The 18745-nt window shown below is 39.7% G+C and overlaps 1 protein-coding gene across 1 annotated transcript in view; it reads left to right on the top strand.

The window, feature by feature from the left end:
- The window catches only part of LOC106094373 (ras association domain-containing protein 10), a 66065-nt gene that overhangs the window by 32251 nt on the left and 15069 nt on the right, over positions 1-18745 (top strand). Inside the window, exons 3-4 of the mRNA XM_059370907.1 lie at positions 12616-12769; positions 13192-13319. Of these exons, the coding sequence (XP_059226890.1) occupies positions 12616-12769; positions 13192-13319 (282 nt within the window). The remainder of the gene's footprint in view (positions 1-12615; positions 12770-13191; positions 13320-18745) is intronic.

The raw sequence follows: 18745 nt of genomic DNA, 5'->3' as shown, positions 1-18745 counted from the left end.
CAAATTATGTTCCGATTTGGACCAAATACTAATAAGTACACTAGCAATATCTAAAAATAAACCGATCTGAACCATATATGACACGGATGTCGAAAAGCCTAACATAAGTCGCAGTGTCAAATTTCAGTGAAATCGGATTATAAATGCGGCTTTTATGGGGCCAAGACTTTAAATCGAGATATCGGTCTACATGGTAGCTATATCCAAATCTGGACTGATTTGGGTCAAGTTGCATAAAAGTGTCGAAGAGCGTAACACAAAGCACTGTCCCAAATTTCGGACAATAAATGACTCTTTTATGGGCCCAAAACCTTAGATCGAGAGATCGGTCTATATGACAGCTATATTGAAATCTGGACCGATCTGGGCCAAATTGAAGAAGGACGTCGAAGAGCCTAACCAAACTCACTGTCTCAAATTTCAGCGACATCAGACAATAAATGCGTCTTTTATGGCCCCAAAACCTAAAATCTAGATATCGGTCTATATGGCAGCTATATCCAACTCTGGACCGATCTGTGCGATATTGCCGAAGTATGTCAAGGGGCTTAACTTAACTCACTGTCCTAAATTTCGGCGACATCGGACAATAAATGAGCATTTTATGGGCCCAAAACCATAAATCAAGAAATCGGTCTATATGGCAGCTATATTCAAATCTGAACCGATCTGGATCAAATTGAAGAAAGATGTCGAAGGGCCTAACACAACTCACTGTCCAAAATTTCAGCAAAATCGGACAATAAATGTGGCTTTTATGGACCTAACACCATAAATCGGAGGATCGGTCTATATGGCAGCTATATCCAAATCTGAACCGATCTGGTCCAAATTAACAGAGGAAGTCGAGAGGCCTAACACAACTCACTGTCCAAAATTTCAGCAAAATCGGATAATAAATGTGGCTTTTATGGGCCTAAGACCCTAAATCGGAGGATCGGTCTATATGGGGGCTATATCAAGATATAGTCCGATATAGCCCATCTTCGAACTTAACCTGCTTATGGACAAAAAAAGAATCTGTGCAAAATTTCAGCTCAATATCTCTATTTTTAAAGGCTGTAGCGTGATTTCAACAGACAGACAGACAGACGGACAGACGGACGGACATGTCTAGATCGTCTTAGATTTTCACGCTGATCAAGAATATATATACTTTATAGGGTCGGAAATGGATATTTCGATGTGTTGCAAACTCAAGAAGTAAAATAGAGAGATCGATTTATATGGGAGCTGCATCGGGCTATAGACCGACTCAGATCATAATAAACACGTATGTTGATGGTCATGAGAGGATCCGTAGTACATAGTTTCAGGAAAATCGGATAATAATTGCGACCTCTAGAAGCTCAAGAAGTCAAGATCCCAGATCGGTTTATAAGGCAGCTATATCAGGTTATGGACCGATTTGAACTATACTTGGCACAGTTGTTGGATATCATAACAAAACACGTCGTGCAAAATTTCATTCCAATCGGATAAGAATTGCGCACTCTAGAGGCTCAAGAAGTCAAGACCCAAGATCGGTTTATAAGGCAGCTATATCAGGTTATGGACCGATTTGAACTATACTTGGCACAGTTGTTGGATGTCATAACAAAACACGTCGTGCAAAGAAGTCAAGACCCAAGATCGGTTTATATGGCAGCTATATCAGGTTATGGACCGATTTGAGCCATACTTGGCAAAGTTGTTGAATATCATAACAAAACACGTCGTGCAAAATTTCTCACCCAAGATCGGTTTATATGGCAGATATATCAAAACATGGACCGATATGGCCCATTTACAATACCAACCGACCTATACTAATAATTAGTATTTGTGCAAAATTTCAAGCGGCTAGCTTTACTCCTTCGGAAGTTAGCGTGCTTTCGACAGACAGACGGACGGACGGACAGACGGACGGACATGGCTAGATCGAAATAAAATGTCGCGACGATCACAAATATATATACTTTATGGGGTCTCAGACGAATATTTCGAGTAGTTACAAACAGAATGACGAAATTAGTATACCCCCTATCTTATGGTGAAGGGGGTATAAAAATTGGAAAAACCCCTCGAGTTCTCAATTTCCAGATTCCCTATTCGGGACAATATTGTTTTTACTTCACATGTCCCCTAAACCCAAGCAAAAATTTTTTTTACCTATCAATATTTGTAGCCTCCACAAGAAATGTAAAACAAGTAAAAAGGCGTTAAGTTCGGCCGGGCCGAACTTTGGATACCCACCACCTTGGGTATATATGTAAACCTCCTTTTATCAAATTTCGGTGAAAATTTCATACCTTATGTCCCATATCAGTTATATCAAATTATGTTCCGATTTGGACCAAATACTAATAAGTACACTAGCAATATCTAAAAATAAACCGATCTGAACCATATATGACACGGATGTCGAAAAGCCTAACATAAGTCGCAGTGTCAAATTTCAGTGAAATCGGATTATAAATGCGGCTTTTATGGGGCCAAGACTTTAAATCGAGATATCGGTCTACATGGTAGCTATATCCAAATCTGGACTGATTTGGGTCAAGTTGCATAAAAGTGTCGAAGAGCGTAACACAAAGCACTGTCCCAAATTTCGGACAATAAATGACTCTTTTATGGGCCCAAAACCTTAGATCGAGAGATCGGTCTATATGACAGCTATATTGAAATCTGGACCGATCTGGGCCAAATTGAAGAAGGACGTCGAAGAGCCTAACCAAACTCACTGTCTCAAATTTCAGCGACATCAGACAATAAATGCGTCTTTTATGGCCCCAAAACCTAAAATCTAGATATCGGTCTATATGGCAGCTATATCCAACTCTGGACCGATCTGTGCGATATTGCCGAAGTATGTCAAGGGGCTTAACTTAACTCACTGTCCTAAATTTCGGCGACATCGGACAATAAATGAGCATTTTATGGGCCCAAAACCATAAATCAAGAAATCGGTCTATATGGCAGCTATATTCAAATCTGAACCGATCTGGATCAAATTGAAGAAAGATGTCGAAGGGCCTAACACAACTCACTGTCCAAAATTTCAGCAAAATCGGACAATAAATGTGGCTTTTATGGACCTAACACCATAAATCGGAGGATCGGTCTATATGGCAGCTATATCCAAATCTGAACCGATCTGGTCCAAATTAACAGAGGAAGTCGAGAGGCCTAACACAACTCACTGTCCAAAATTTCAGCAAAATCGAATAATAAATGTGGCTTTTATGGGCCTTAGGCCCCAAATCGGAGGATCGGGGTATATGGCAGCTATATCCAAATCTGAACCGATCTGGGCCAAATTAACAGAGGGAGTCGAAAGGCCTAACACAACTCACTGTCCAAAATTTCAGCAAAATCGGATAATAAATGTGGCTTTTATGGGCCTAAGACCCTAAATCGGAGGATCGGTCTATATGGGGGCTATATCAAGATATAGTCCGATATAGCCCATCTTCGAACTTAACCTGCTTATGGACAAAAAAAGAATCTGTGCAAAATTTCAGCTCAATATCTCTATTTTTAAAGGCTGTAGCGTGATTTCAACAGACAGACGGACAGACGGACAGACGGACGGACATGTCTAGATCGTCTTAGATTTTCACGCTGATCAAGAATATATATACTTTATAGGGTCGGAAATGGATATTTCGATGTGTTGCAAACGGAATGACAAAATGAATATACCCCCATCCTTCGGTGGTGGGTATAAAAATATCCCGATTTTAAAACCATCTTGGCCTGAAAGGTGTATTTTGGGGATTTTTGTGAAAAATTCGGGCAGAATTTATTTACGACCCACAAATGGTATTTTTGATCACTTTTCAGCTAAAAACTGTGGAAATGGAACCACAAACGAAGATTTCGCAGCCCCAACAAATTTTCGAAATACCGAGGTTACCAACTTTAGGAGCTGCCATAAGGCGTCCGGACAACCTCACTTCTTTCTTTACTTGGCTATGACAGAACATTTGTTTCATTAGCCGAACGTAGAATAGCGTTCCAAGCGACTCGATCTCCTGCGCTCATTTTATAATCTCTGACACCAAGTTTCGAGGTGTCTCCCACCACTTGATCTTTCCATCGGGCTTTTGGTCGTCCCGGTTTGCGTGTACCACCGTGTTTGCCTTCAAAAGAATTCTTTGTTGGAGCTTCTTCATCCATTTTGACAATATAACTAGCCAACGCAGGCGATGTATTTTGATACGTGTAACTATGCTATCGTCGTCATACAGCCCATACAGCTCGTGGTTCGTACGATGCCGATATTCTGCATTAACGCAAACTGGTCCATATATTTCACGAAGACTTCCCTTCTCTCACAGACTCCAAGCACTGACTTGTTTGCTTTCATAAGTTCCCATGCCTCAGAACCATATACAATAATAACACGGTCTTGTATAGTGTTATCTTCGTCTGTCGGGAGCTAGCCTTTTTTCTAAACTGCTTACTTAAACCAAAGAAGTTTCTGTTTGTGAGTATTATTCTTCGCTTAATTTCAAAACTGGTGTCATTCACTTTGGTTACGGCGGTGACGAGGTTGATAAAGTTGTTGACTAAAGTGGTTCCCAATTTCTCCATTTTCTTTAGCTGATCGATTGTACAGGGCGTTTTGGAAATTGATGCTATCCACTTCGTTTTATCGCCATTTACTGCCAGGCCCATTTTCACTTATTCTCTTTCAATTCTTTTAAAGGGTGCAGTTATTACTTTCGGTGACCGACCTATGATGACGATGTCGTCGGCATAGACGAGTAGCATGTGTTCTCTTGTGATTAGTATGCCACATCTATTCACATCTGCATCTCGTATAATGTTCTCCAGCAGGATATTGAAGAAATCACACGATAAGCACGATTGTCTGCAACCTCGTTTGTTATCGAATGATCCGGAGCGATTCTATCCTATTCTTAATGAGGTACGTGTATTACCAAGTGCCTTTCTGCAGAGTCTTATTAATTTTGCAGGTATAGCAAACTCAGACATGGCTTAAAACACATTTGAACGTATAGGGCTGTCGAAAGCGGCTTTGTAGTCAACAAAGAGATGGTAGGTGTTGATTTGTTCTTCTCGGATTTTTTCTAGGATTTGGCACAGTATGAATATCTGGTCAATGGTTGATTTGCCAGGTCTAAAGCCGCATTGATAGGGCCCAATTATTGACTTAAGGTTTTAACCTTAGTTCAGCGGGCAACCCGTTGGGTCCTGCTACCTTGTTGTTCTTCAGTCGGGATAAAGCTAATTGGACCTCATTCTGACTAGGAGGTTTACATTCTATACCATCATCAGGGATTGGCGGTATCCTCTTCGTCGCTATCGTCGGACACTACCATCTGTACCAGTTTCCAGATTTCCTTCTTTATCTCTTCAGGAGGATGTGCCAGCACCAAAGCCATCGGTTTGGTGTTTGATTCTTTGGTAGAATTTCCGGACTTCAGTCTGACTCCTGTGCATCTCAATTCTCCTTACCTTACCTTCTTCTTTCTGCGGAATAGGCGTTTCTGCTCTCTTCGCTCTCCTCTTCTCCCGATAGCTCTCCTTCATCTGGCGCGTTGCTACTGATTGCAGGGTTGCTCAGTTTGCCACATTCTTGGCTCCAGTAGCATCTGGACAGCTTGGTCGTACCATGGGTTTCTTAGGGGAGGCTTCCGATACCCAAGTACGGATTTCGCGGCATTTTCTATGGAGTGAACAATGCTTTGCCACTACGCCGTTATATCATCGGGACAAGGAGTGCTTTCATCAAGCAATTGGGGTCAGTTGAGTGGAGTATCCCGTTGCCATCTGTTGTGTTTGCAGATTTTCAATGTCCAGCTTCCGTGCAGTATCAGCTCGTAGTTTTCTCGCCATGCTTAGACCTTTGCTGCAACAAGGTAATGATCCGAATCTATTGTTACTCGATCGTACATCTAACACGCTAGATGAATGCCTTCCACCTATTACGACATGATCAATTTGGTTTCTCGTGTTTTGATCGGGTGGCAAACCTTCGATGTTGAAATCTGGTGCTTGTCGAAAATAAATATTCCAATTAAACTTTTGTTCATATAAAGTAAAACAAGGCGCAGCGAAGCGGGCCCGGGTCAGCTAGTAGAACAAATAAAATGAAATTGGACGCGGCTGTACGAAATGCGTAGGGTGATCAGTTATGTTTTTGAAAACCAGTTATTCGGGTTTTTGAACCCAAAATACTAATCACTTTCTAGAAAAATCTTAATTTTTCGGGTTTTTGATTAATCGGATTCTTGCCGAAATTGAACAGTTTCTTTCTAACCGTTAATTTCGAATGATATTTTGCGATAAATATTATTTTTATTGTTACCGTTGTTTTTATGATAGTAACCGTTGAGTGGAGCGGACGTGTTTTCATTTCGCTTGTCAAAGAAAAATATCCGGGAATTTCTCGGAATAGGTACCTATTAAGTCACCCAGATAAACCTTTACCGAAGCGAGATGGCTGCACACGCTGTGATGGAGAACATCAGAAAGGACAAAATTCATATTGCCCTAATTCAAAGGCTACGGACGACCCAGAACAAAGTTTCTGGACTGACCATATCATATACCAATTATTCTATGCTAACACTGGTACTCGGTAGAGGACCTGCGTTGTTTGTTATAAACATTTATATTATGTATTGGGTTGCCCAAAAAGTAATTGCGGATTTTTTAAAAGAGAGCAAATGCATTATTAATAATACTTAGAATAAACTTTAATCAAATATACTTTTTTTCTAAAGCAAGCTAAAAGTAACAGCTGATAACTGACAGAAGAAAGAATGCAATTACAGAGTCACAAGCTGTGAAAAAATTTGTCAACGCCGACTATGTGAAAAATCCGCAATTACTTTTTGGGCAACCCCATATTACCCCAGAGCTGTCAACGTCGAATACAAGAGTGATGAGACAGGGAGACGTTGGAGCATATTTGTCATACCTTTATCTACAAGGCAAAACCGAGAGGAAGTGAGTTACACATTTCGTGGGGTAGTACGAACATTAATAAGCGGGGCCAAGCCCTTGCAGAATTCTTCAATACTAACAACCTAATAACACCTAATATAGGTAGCACCGCTACCTTTTTATACCCTTCACCATAGAATGGGGGTGTACTAATTTCATTCTGTTTGTAACTACTCGAAATATTCGTCTGAGACCCCATTAAGTATATATATTCTTGATCGTCGTGACATTTTATGTCGATCTAGCCATGTCCGTCCGTCCGTCTGTCTATCGAAAGCACGCTAACTTCCGAAGGAGTAAAGCTAGCCGCTTGAAATTTTGCACAAATACTAATTATTAGTGTAGGTCGGTTGGTATTGTAAATGGGCCATATCGGTCCATGTTTTGATATAGCTGCCATATAATCCGTCTTGGGTCTTGACTTCTTGAGCCTCTAGAGTGCGCAATTCTGTTCCAATTTGAATGAAATTTTGCTCGACGTGTTCTGTTGTGATATCCAACAACTGTGCCAAGTATGGTTCAAATCGGTCCATAACCTGATATAGCTGCCATAGAAACCGATCTTGGTCTTGACTTCTTGAGCCTCTAGAGTGCGCAATTCTTATCCGATTGGAATGAAATTTTGCACGATGTGTTTTGTTATGATATCCAAAAACTGTGGCAAGTATGGTTCAAATCGGTTCATAACCTGATATAGCTGTCATATAAACAGATCTGGGATCTTGACTTCTTGAGCCCCTAGAGTTCGCAATTATTATCCGACTTGCCTGAAATTTTGTACGACGGATGGCCATCAACATACGTGTTTATTATGGTCTGAATAGGTCTATAGCCCGATACAGCTCCCATATAAATCGATCTCTCTATTTTACTTCTTGAGCCCCCAAATGGCGTAATTCTTATTCGAATTGGATGACATTTTACACAGGTCTCCAACATATAATTTAATTGTGGTCCAAACTGGACCCTATATTGATATCGCTCTCATAACAGAGCAAATCTTTTCTTTTTTCCTTTTTTGCCTAAGAAGAGATGACGGGAAATGAACTCGACAAATGCGATCCATGGTGGAGGGTATAAAAGATTCGGCCCGGCCGAACTTAGCACGCTTTTACTTGTTTAATATGATTAGGGAAGAGGTTTTAGATATGACAATATTTTCGGAAAATCTAATCGATGAGGTTCAGGATTGCAGGGTCTCCATGGAGCACTCCTTCTAAGACCATCGCTACATTAGGTTTAAAATAGCACGGTCAGCGCCGAATCCGATAAGCTTCCGTAATAAGTTGAAAACCAACTGGTCAACCGAAAGACTACTCGGAAGAAGACCTAGGAAAGATAATTTATATTGTGCAAGCATAGAAGACATTGACGGCAATGTCAACAGGATTACGACTGCAGAAGATAGTTGTTCTCTTCGAGAAAGGAAATCACCCCAAGAAAACCACTGGATGACTGGAGAGATTCGGAACATTAAGAAAAAGGTCCGCAGACTTTATAACAGAGCACACCTAAACAAGCTGAAATTAACTGAGATGTGTACTACACATGGCTCAAGAAATACAATATAATTACCAAAGCGGCAAAATGTGCCTCCTGGAAACTTATGTTGAAACCGGTCGATAGCGTTAATGACATCACCTAGACGAAAAACTTTCACTAAAACCCCGTATCCAAACTGAAACGTTAATAGACGAAATGAGAGTGAGAGCAGAGACAACGGAGGACATGTTGATGCTTTTGCTAAAACTTATTTTTCCCAGGATGCGTCGGAACTCATGGAGACACCGAAATCTTGAAGTAATGTGGCTGATCGAAGACTTATCATTACGGAATTCATTGTAAAGAAAGCCTTGAGAAGCTTGGAAACATTTAATCACCCAGACCTGGTGGATTATATTGGACGTTACTGAAGAAGGAGGTCATTTATCTGGCGCCCCATCTGGACCCTATTTTAACAGAGTGCCTAGATCTTGCAATACTCCGAAAGCCTAGCAGGGCAAAGCAAGTTATGCGACACCAGACCTTTTAGCTTTACGTTCTGTTTACTCAAAACCATGGAACGTATTGTGGATACCACGATAAATAGTAGGACATCCACGGAACTGCTCCAATACAGGGGAAGTTGGCTGGAGACTGCCCTGCACGAGGTTGTGCATAATATAGAAGAATCCTTAAAACAGAAGAAAGTGGAAAAGGGCACGCCCAGTTCTTATTTTCGTTTGAAATATAGGAGATGGCAAAACAACGATAGTTTGCCAGCTCTAATACAACTGGAATAGACCTAGACGTCTTTATGTTAACCCCTAGAAGACTGAAATCTGCCTGTTGACGAGGAAGATGAAGGTTTTACAGTCTTGAATTGACAGAACTCTGGTATTGCCATCTGGGAGATCATGCTATACAGATGGATCAAAGCTGGAGGACAGTGTGGGCCTGGAGAATTGGGCGATCACGTGTGGGGTGACGTTCAAACTGGCCATCAGGGCAATAACATCCAGGACGGTAAGATCACGACCAGTCTTGGAGCGTAAGATGGAGATTAACGCCTTCTCTGAGAATGGCACAATCAGCATTGTCTTTTTCTAGCAAAATTGGTAGGATTTACATTCAATTTTAAGGGTTTTGTCGGATAGACAGCCGATTTTGGTAGATTTTTAGCGAAATTTTATTTTTATGTTCACCGCCATGGGATAGAGGGTTTATTATATAAAGTCGTTCTGATTACAACACATCAAAATATCCATTTATTGATCGTCGTAACATTCTAGGACCATTCGACCATATGTCCGTCTGTTGTATTCACGTTACAGCCTTTAAATATTGAGATATTGATCTAAAATTTGGAAGAGTGAGTTATGTTAAGATCCCCAATACGCGCATGGGGTATGGTCTAAATCGGATTGTATCTTGCGTTCTCATATAGATCGATCCCCAGCTTTCAAGCCTAAAATCCATAAAAATCGACTTTATTGCCCGATTTCTCTGAAATTTGACACAGTGAGCTGTGTTTTGCTCTTTGACGGCCATAAAAATATGGTTTAGATCGGCCATTTGTTGGGTTTTTTCCCCCACATAGACCGAACTTTCGGTCTATATGGTAGCTTTCGGTATCATAACGGGACAATAGGACTACGAACTCACTTATGCAAAATCGGTGCGGCTAGTGGTAGCATGTGTAGGGCATGTGGGGAAGATGATGAGACGTTGGAACATTTCCTATGTTATTGCCCAGCTTTCGCGGCTAACAGACATGGGTACTTAGGTGGGGACACAATACCAGACATGAAGCAACTTAGGAGCATGATATGGAAAACAATTAAGAATTTTGTAAGTAGCATGGAATATAGCCATCCTCTACTTTTGAATATAGCCATTAAAAATACAATATATTATTGTCTCTGGAAGCAAAAGGGTGTAAAAGTGGTCGCGTATGCTGATAGCGTGGCAATTGCAGTTAGGGGAAAGTTTACCAGCACTCTAAGAGATGTACTTCAGGAAGCTCTACGTGCAACAGCAAAGTGGGCTACCGAATGTGGTCTAGGTATAAATCCGTGCAAGACAGAAATAGTTTTTTTATGCAGGAGATACAAGTTGCCTACAGTGGAACCTGTCTCCTTGAATGGAGAGAATGTTCCATTTACAAAAAGCGCAAAATACCTGGGTGTTTGCTGGACAGGAAATTGAACTTCAAATCCAACATTTTGGAAAGGGCAAGAAAGGCCACTCTTGCCCTATACACCTGCAAGAGAGCCATTGGCAAAAGTTGGGGATTTAGACCGCGTGTCATGAATTGGGTATGTACTGCAGTTGTCAGACCTATTATGCTATATGGTGTTGTTGTCTGGTGGACGGCGCTTCAAAAGTCCACCTACTGCTCAATACTTAACCGGATCCAAAGGATGACTTGTTTGTGCATTACAGCCACACAGAGAACGAAATAATGCATCTTATGCCTCTGGACATTGTTGCTACCTAAATAGCAGCGACCACTGCCGTGAGGTTAAGGAAGCTTTCTCATTGGTCATGTGACGGCTACGGACACTGTGTTATTCTTAATACAATATTCGATGTTGCAGGCTGTATGGATTACACCCTACCTGAGTCGCTTAAAGTGTACCACTATTCCTGATAGAACCGATTGAAACTACGATATCCCTGGTAATAGAATTACATAGACTTCTGTACACATGGTTCCAAACTAAATGAACATATGGGCTTTGGTGTGTACTCCAAAGATCTAGAACTGGTTATATCGAAAAGGTTGCCCGACCACTGCAGTGTGTATCAAGCGGAAATCCATGAAATTAAGGAAGTAGTAGAATGGCTAAGGTATAATGTTACGACGATTGGCATATATATCTTCTCAGACAGCTAGGCAGCCATTAAATCCCTGGTGTCATTGCTACTGCTTTGATGTCATTGGCTAGAACAGACGTCTCAGTCATTGTGTTCGTCATGACAGGTCACTGTCTGATCGGAAAACATGCAGACAGACAGAAGGTTGCCAGCATTGATTTTTGCAGAAGCTGTGGGGACATCGAAGAAGAAGAGCCTATAGGACACCCTCTGTGTGTGTGTCCCGCACTAGCAGTCAGTAGGAGTTACACTTTCCCATTTCTTTGAGAACCTGTCTGATTTGGCGGATGTGAACATTCGCAAGTTATTGGGCTTTTTAAAGCGATCTTGATGGTTCAATGGTAGGAACGAAAAGGCTTCTTCCTACTTTTGTTCCTGTGGTATCACAATGAAAAAAAAAACGTCTAAGTGAGTCTAATGGCAGACTGCCACTTAAAGCTAAACTAACCTAAGTAGCACGGAATTTCCAATTTAGATTTTCTTTTTCGAGATTACAGTTTAGTATTAAGAGCGCACAACAAACCGATTACCGGCTCAGATGTATGTCCATAGTGGCATGGGATGGATTAATATCCGCACCCTCTTTTCAACCTAACCTATCCCAACTTATTATTTTTATTTCATAAAATTTTTTTCTTTCGAGTATATTTTCTTGGGGTTTGACATTTAGAGGAAAAGTTTTAAAAATGTATCGGAATTCTGTCCCTATGCACCTCTGGCGAAATTTTCGTTACCATAAGAAATGCATTGACATATCCTAAGCGAAATTTTCGTCCTTTTTTACCAAATTTTTGTCTTTATAAAAAATTTAACTAAAATTTTTTCTTTTTTATTAAAATTTTGTCTTTCAAAATTTTGTGGAGTTTTTTCGAACAAGAGAAATTTGATCGAACTTTTACTTTGAAATCTCAAAAACTTAAACTTGTTTTTAATAAATAGTCTTCTGAATCAATTCAATTGACGCATTGCAAGACACCATTATAGCATTTATTCGTGAGATACCGGCCGAAATGTTGAAAAAAGTATGCCTAAATTGGACTAAGCGGATGGACCATTTGGGGCGCAGTCATGGTCAACATTTGGATGAAATAATCTTCAAACATTAAGTTATAGGGACCGTACTATCGATTCAAATAAAGATTTCATGCATTTTTCTGAATTTTATGTGCTTTTTTTGGAAAAACTTTCCTATAGCTCTTAAAAAATCACCCTTCATACACATACATACAGCCGCATAAAATCTTCGATGCCATAAACAAACTATATAATATCAATTGGAATTTTTTCTCGTTATAGAAACAAGGGCATAAGGAGATCACAATATGGCTTGGCGATGAACCACGATACGTTTCTGGCGTTACCAATAAAACTTCTTGCAATGACATAATCAAAGCTTTGATTGATGATGAAATCCGTTGTGGCAATTATGAATACTGTCAACGCTTAAAAGGTAAATACCATTTTCCTCATTTCTTAAACTCACACACGCACAATTACAACAAATATGACAGCTGTACGGATTAGCATGCAGCTAAGAAATTTTACAAGAAAACTTTCCGAATGTGCCAGTGTGTGTGTGATCATAACTTTAGTAATGATAAAAATAATGGCAATGTGATGACGATGTCGGTGATAATGATGATGTATTACCTATAAACAGCCATAAATTACCTGAACTTAACGGATTTTTGATATTTTTTTATTTTCTTTTATATTTTGATGACTGTACTTCCGGTGCCTACCTCTACCGCCAATATTTTCGAAAATGATGGCGCCATTCCTGCTGTACAAAAAAAAAAACAAACAACAAAAACATGTGCAATATCAAACAATGAAAAAACTTACGAATATACACTCACACACATGTTAAAGATGGCACAGCATCGCGTGACTACAGCGATTACGTTATAACGGAATGTTGGCGCGGTATTGAACGCAGCTACGATGGCAATATGGCGATTTTACCGGTGTGGAATGCCTGGAGTCGTGTACACAATGAGGTAATTTTTTAGTACTTTTCCTTCGTGTGTATTTGTATGTGTGTGAGGGTTAACACACACTCAAATACACACCGGGCAAACAAACACAGATACACACATATTTACACAGCCCTCACCAAATATTTTGAACTTTACCAACACTCTCGTCGTGCGATTTTTTACCGTGATTGCATAATTTGGCGAGTATCAACGAAACAGAAAAGAACGCCCAAGAGGTAGAGACAACTTATAGGCGCCTCACGCGAATCATAAAACAAAAGCTAAACACCGGGATCTGAGTTTGAATACACCACTACAACGTGTGTCATTTGTGCGTACACATACACATTTCTGCACATACACAATTCTTTGAAAATCCGTTTGCTTTGAAAAAAAAATGAACGAAGTAACGCACACACATTATCGCAATATTCTCTCCGCTGTAGCCATGCTAGGCATTTCAATCCATTTCGCTTTATTAGTGTTAATAACTTAGCAAAGATTTGCAAGCAAAAAGACTGGAGAGTATAAAAACTGAATTACAAGGCAATTCTTTGGGGAAATTCAATTTTAAGGGTGTGACTGAGCGCAATAAAATACTGTGCTCCCCACTAATTTACTTTGCTTTAAAAATCCTCGGAAATAATAGCATTTAATTTTTCTCTTTCTAATGTTACTGGACAAAAAATCCGAAAGATATGTGTTATCTTGCTTAGACTCTTAACTATAGCACACAACTAGTGGTAGTTGTATTAAAGTTGTATTTTAAGGTATATTTTCCCATAATTGGGTCACTTTAAAGATTTGTTTTTGATAAATATATCATTGTGCACCACATGGTTTTATGATAAGGCCTGCTGTTTTTTTTTAACCTAAATGGCACCCCTAAGGCTGGTGCAATGTTTGCTTTTCGCGATTATTTTTTTAGATAATAGATTTTGAATCAAAAACCTTGTGCATTTTATTCATTAGGACATTCTCTCATTAAGCTGAGTATTCTATTCAGCTTTTCAGGCGGAATGCTGGAAAACTCCATAAAATAACAAATAAGAACATGCTAAGTTCGGCCGGGCCGAATCTTAAATACCCTCAACCATGGATCTCTTTTAAGGCAAACAAAGAATATTGAATAAGAACTGTTATGCTATTGGAGCTATATCAAGTTATATTCCGATTCGGACCATAAATGAATATTTCAGTTCTTTCGGATAAGAATTGCGCCTTGTAGGGGTTCAAGAGCAAAATCGGGAGATCGGTTTATATGGGAGTTGAATCAAGCTATTAATCGATTCAGACCATATCAGACACGTATTTTGAAGTTCATGAGAGAAGCCGTTGTACAAAATTTCTTCCAAATCGGATGAGAATTGCCCCATCTAGAGGCTCAAGAAGTCAAGATCTCAGATCGGTTCATATGGCAGCTATATGAGATTATAGGATGGGAGTATACTAATTTCGTCATTCTGTTTGTAACACCTCAACATATGTGCTAAGACCAAATAAAGTGTATATTCTTGATCGACGTGACGTTTTAAGTCGAACTAGCCAAGTCCGTCCGTAGGTCTGTCTGTCTAAAGCACGCTAACTTTCGAAGGAGTAAAGCTAGCCGCTTGAATTTTTGCACAAATACTTCTTATTAGTGTAGGTGTTTTGATATAGCTGCCATTTAAGCCGATCTTGGGTCTTGACTTCTTGAGCCTCTAGAGGGCGCAATTCTCGTCCACATAACTCAGAGAAATTTGATGGTAATAGCAACAAAAAGCCTGCAAAATGTAAGAACAGTAAAACATTTTCTGCTGTTTTCAGATAATCAAACATTAGGTTAGGTTAGGATGAAAAGTGGGTGCGGATGTTAATCCGCCCCATGCCACTATGGACATACACCTAAGCCAGTAATCGGCTTGTTGTGCGCTCTAAATACTAAAAAAATATATTAAACATTAACTGTAGCTTAAAACGCCGTAAATATTTTAAAATGTATATATTACATTTTATCTTTCAATTTAAAAAGTATATAGCGTACATTTGTTCTAATTTTCTACAAATTGATCATTTTTATGACTTAAAGAACAGCCGACAAAATATTTGCTAACATCATATTCACACTCTGATACGAAAAAATTGTCAAAAATTAATTTTAGAGCATCGCTAAGATTTTAATTAACGTTTAGAAGTTAAAAAATGAGAAATAGGTTCGTTCAAAAGTTAAAAAAGTTTAATTTAAAATCAACAGACAGTGTTTGCTGATCAACCAACTTATTTCTTTGGGTATACGGTGTTGGTTTCTTTTATAAAAAAACGGCGTTAGTTCACTTGATTTTCAATTGGACCGCAAATGATCCGTCTATCTTCGTAATCAATTGCAAATGCAAAATCGCCCATGAACATTCCATTAAGGAATAGGGATCAATGAGTGCTGTCCTATTCATGTTTAAGCTCAATGAAAAGGGGCATCCTTTTCATAGCCACGTCCGAACGACATGCCACAGTGCGACTCCGTTTTGTGGAGAAGTTATTACATGGCTGCCAAACCAAATGATACAGTAAATTACAAATGTCGCCAGCATTAGGAGAGGATAACCACCGCAAAAAATTGCTCTTATGTTCTTGCCAGTATTCGAACCCAGGCGCCCAGAGTCATAGGCGGATATGCTAACCGCTGCGCTACGGTAGCCTCGTCCTCGTAATAACTTAATTGTGTTTAAATTTGGCGTTGTAAAAAAATACCTAAATTGGTTCATGTTTATGCAGTGAGCCATAAAAGTTGTTTGCCTATGATTTTACTACTATAAACATGATCTTCTTCTGACTACAAAATTAATTGCAGACTGACAGACGTTCATTTCAATATGGGACTCAAACTAAAGGGGGGTGACGCCACCCTTCAAAAACGCCATTGGACACATTATGACTATACGATACTTGGCTGAACCGATTTTCTTAAAATTTTCATAGGTTGTGTACGTTTGTCTGGAACGAAACATAGGCTATATAATTTTGAGATATCGGGTGGAGGCGGACCCTCCCCCTTACCCCAAAAACGCCACCCATATCCGAAGGTCGTCCGATGGGCACAATAAGGGTATAAAATGAAAGGTATTGGGAACCAGAAAACGAATATGGACCTAAGATTTGGGTCCAAGTACCCAGCGGGCCCCCCAACCCCAATACTTCTCTAAACAGATATATTCGAAGTTCATGTCAATATGGGACTCAAGTGAAAGGTATTAGGGAGTAGATTACGAATATGGCATTAAAATTTGAGTTCAAATCTACGTGGCGCTTTTCCTCCTAAAGATACGTCAAATAGATTATTTGAACCATTATGGCAATATGGGACTCAAATGAAAGGTATTTGAGAGCAGAAAACGAATTTGATATCTAATTTTGGAGCCAAGTGTTTTGCGGTACGCCCTAAAGCACCCCCTAAACTGAACTTCATTTCCGTTGGGCATAAAAACGAAATGCAGCACGAATTTGATATCCATATTTGAGTTGAAATGTATGAGGTCCCATCCCTACCCTAAGGAAGAACATTACCACCAGGAATCGAGAAGGGGCAAATTCTCACACATCAATGAGTGCATTCCGATTTAAGTTTAAACTCAATGATAAGGGACCTTTTTTATAGCCGAATCCGAACGGCGTCCCGCAGTGGGACACCTCTTTGGGAAAAAATTTTTAAATGACCATGCATGGCATTGTACTTCGGAAATGTCGCCAACATTAAGAGCTGATTCAGCGTCATAGGCTACAATGGCACGAATTCGAAATCTGCATTCAGGGCGAAGTGTCTCCACCCTAAAAAGATATTAGAGAGTTAAAGAAGGCGCAGCGGAGCGGGCCCGGTTCGGCTAGTCTCCCATATAAACCGATCTCTCGATTTGGCTGAAATATTGCACAGTGAATTTTTCTATGGTCTCTAACATGCGTGCCAAGTATGGCTTGAATCGGTTTAAGATTTTAAAGAGCTCCCAGATAAACGGATATCCCGATTATACTTCTTGAACCTCAAGAGCTCTGTTCATATCTGAGTTGGCTGACATTTTGCACAACTACTTCTCCTTTGACCTTCAACTTCAACAAACGTTGCTCCCATATAAAACGATCTCCCGACTTTAATTCTTGAGCCTCTATAGGAGCAATTCTTATACGATTTGGTTGAAATTTTAAACAATGGCATCTACTAAGTCTCCAACATACAAGCCAAGTATGGACCGAATCGGTTCATAACCTGATATAGCTCCACTAGCATAGCAATTCTTATCAATTAGCCTTTGTTTGCCTATTAAGAGATAGTGAGCAAAGAACTTGACAAATGCGATCCATGGTGGAAGGTACTTAAGATTCGGCCCGGCTGAACTTAGTACGCTTTTACTTGTTAAATAAAGAAAAATTGGTTATTAAAGAAAATGTGTGGAAGTAATTTGAATTTCAGATTCCCTTTTCTTTTTCCCGATATGACCTCGTTTTGCTTTGACTATGCACGAGTGTAACCTGCTGATATTTTGGCCCATTCTCGTATAATGGCTGTCTTCAGGGCCAATATGGCATATTTTTTAATTCCATACCTTGCTCTCGAAAAAGTCCGAAAAAGAAAAGTTCATCGTATTGGCATCTGGTGAATTGGAGAACCACTGTGTAGATGAAGTGAAGTGCGAACCATGAATTTCTAGCCATTCTTGATTTACTCGTGCGTTATATGACGGTGCTGAGTCTTTTTGGAACATCCATGGTCTACGGCCGAACTATTTATTTGCCCATGGCTCTAAAGCAGCTTCCAACAATAAGTCGAACTTACTTTGACGCCAGGCTCGATGAAAGCGATTGAAGAGCGGCCACCGGCGATAACAGCTGCTCATACAATGATTTGAGATGGAACTTATAAGACTTTACCTAAAGCTCGTTTATTTTCAGATATTTACCCGTTTGATTAGGTTAGGTTAAAGTGACAGTCTGCTATCAGACTCACTTCGACGTTTTCGTCTATTTTGATACCTCAGGAACAGGAGAAGGAAGATGCCTTCTAGTTCCTACCATTAAACCATCTAGATCGCTTAAACAAGCCCAACAACATGCGAATGTATCCATCCGTAAATCAGACAAGTTCTCAAAGAAATGAGAACCTAAAATGTAACTCCCCCTGACTGCTAGTACGGGACACATATTGGGTTGCCCAAAAAGTAATTGCGGATTTTTCATATAATCGGCGTTAACAAATTTTTTCACAGCTTGTGACTCTGTAATTGCATTCTTTTTTTCTGTCAGTTATCAGCTGTTACTTTTAGCTTGCTTTAGAAAAAAAGTGTAAAAAAGTATATTTGATTAAAGTTCATTCTAAGTTTTATTAAAAATGCATTTACTTTCTTTTAAAAAATCCGCAATTACTTTTTGGGCAACCCAATATATAGTCTCTTCTTCTTCGACGACCTTACAGCTTCGGTAAA

Source organism: Stomoxys calcitrans, chromosome 1 (genome assembly GCF_963082655.1).
Source record: "Stomoxys calcitrans chromosome 1, idStoCalc2.1, whole genome shotgun sequence".
Lineage (NCBI taxonomy): Eukaryota > Metazoa > Arthropoda > Insecta > Diptera > Muscidae > Stomoxys > Stomoxys calcitrans.
Note: the sequence above shows the minus strand (reverse complement) of the source record. Positions and strands in the feature narration are given on the sequence as shown.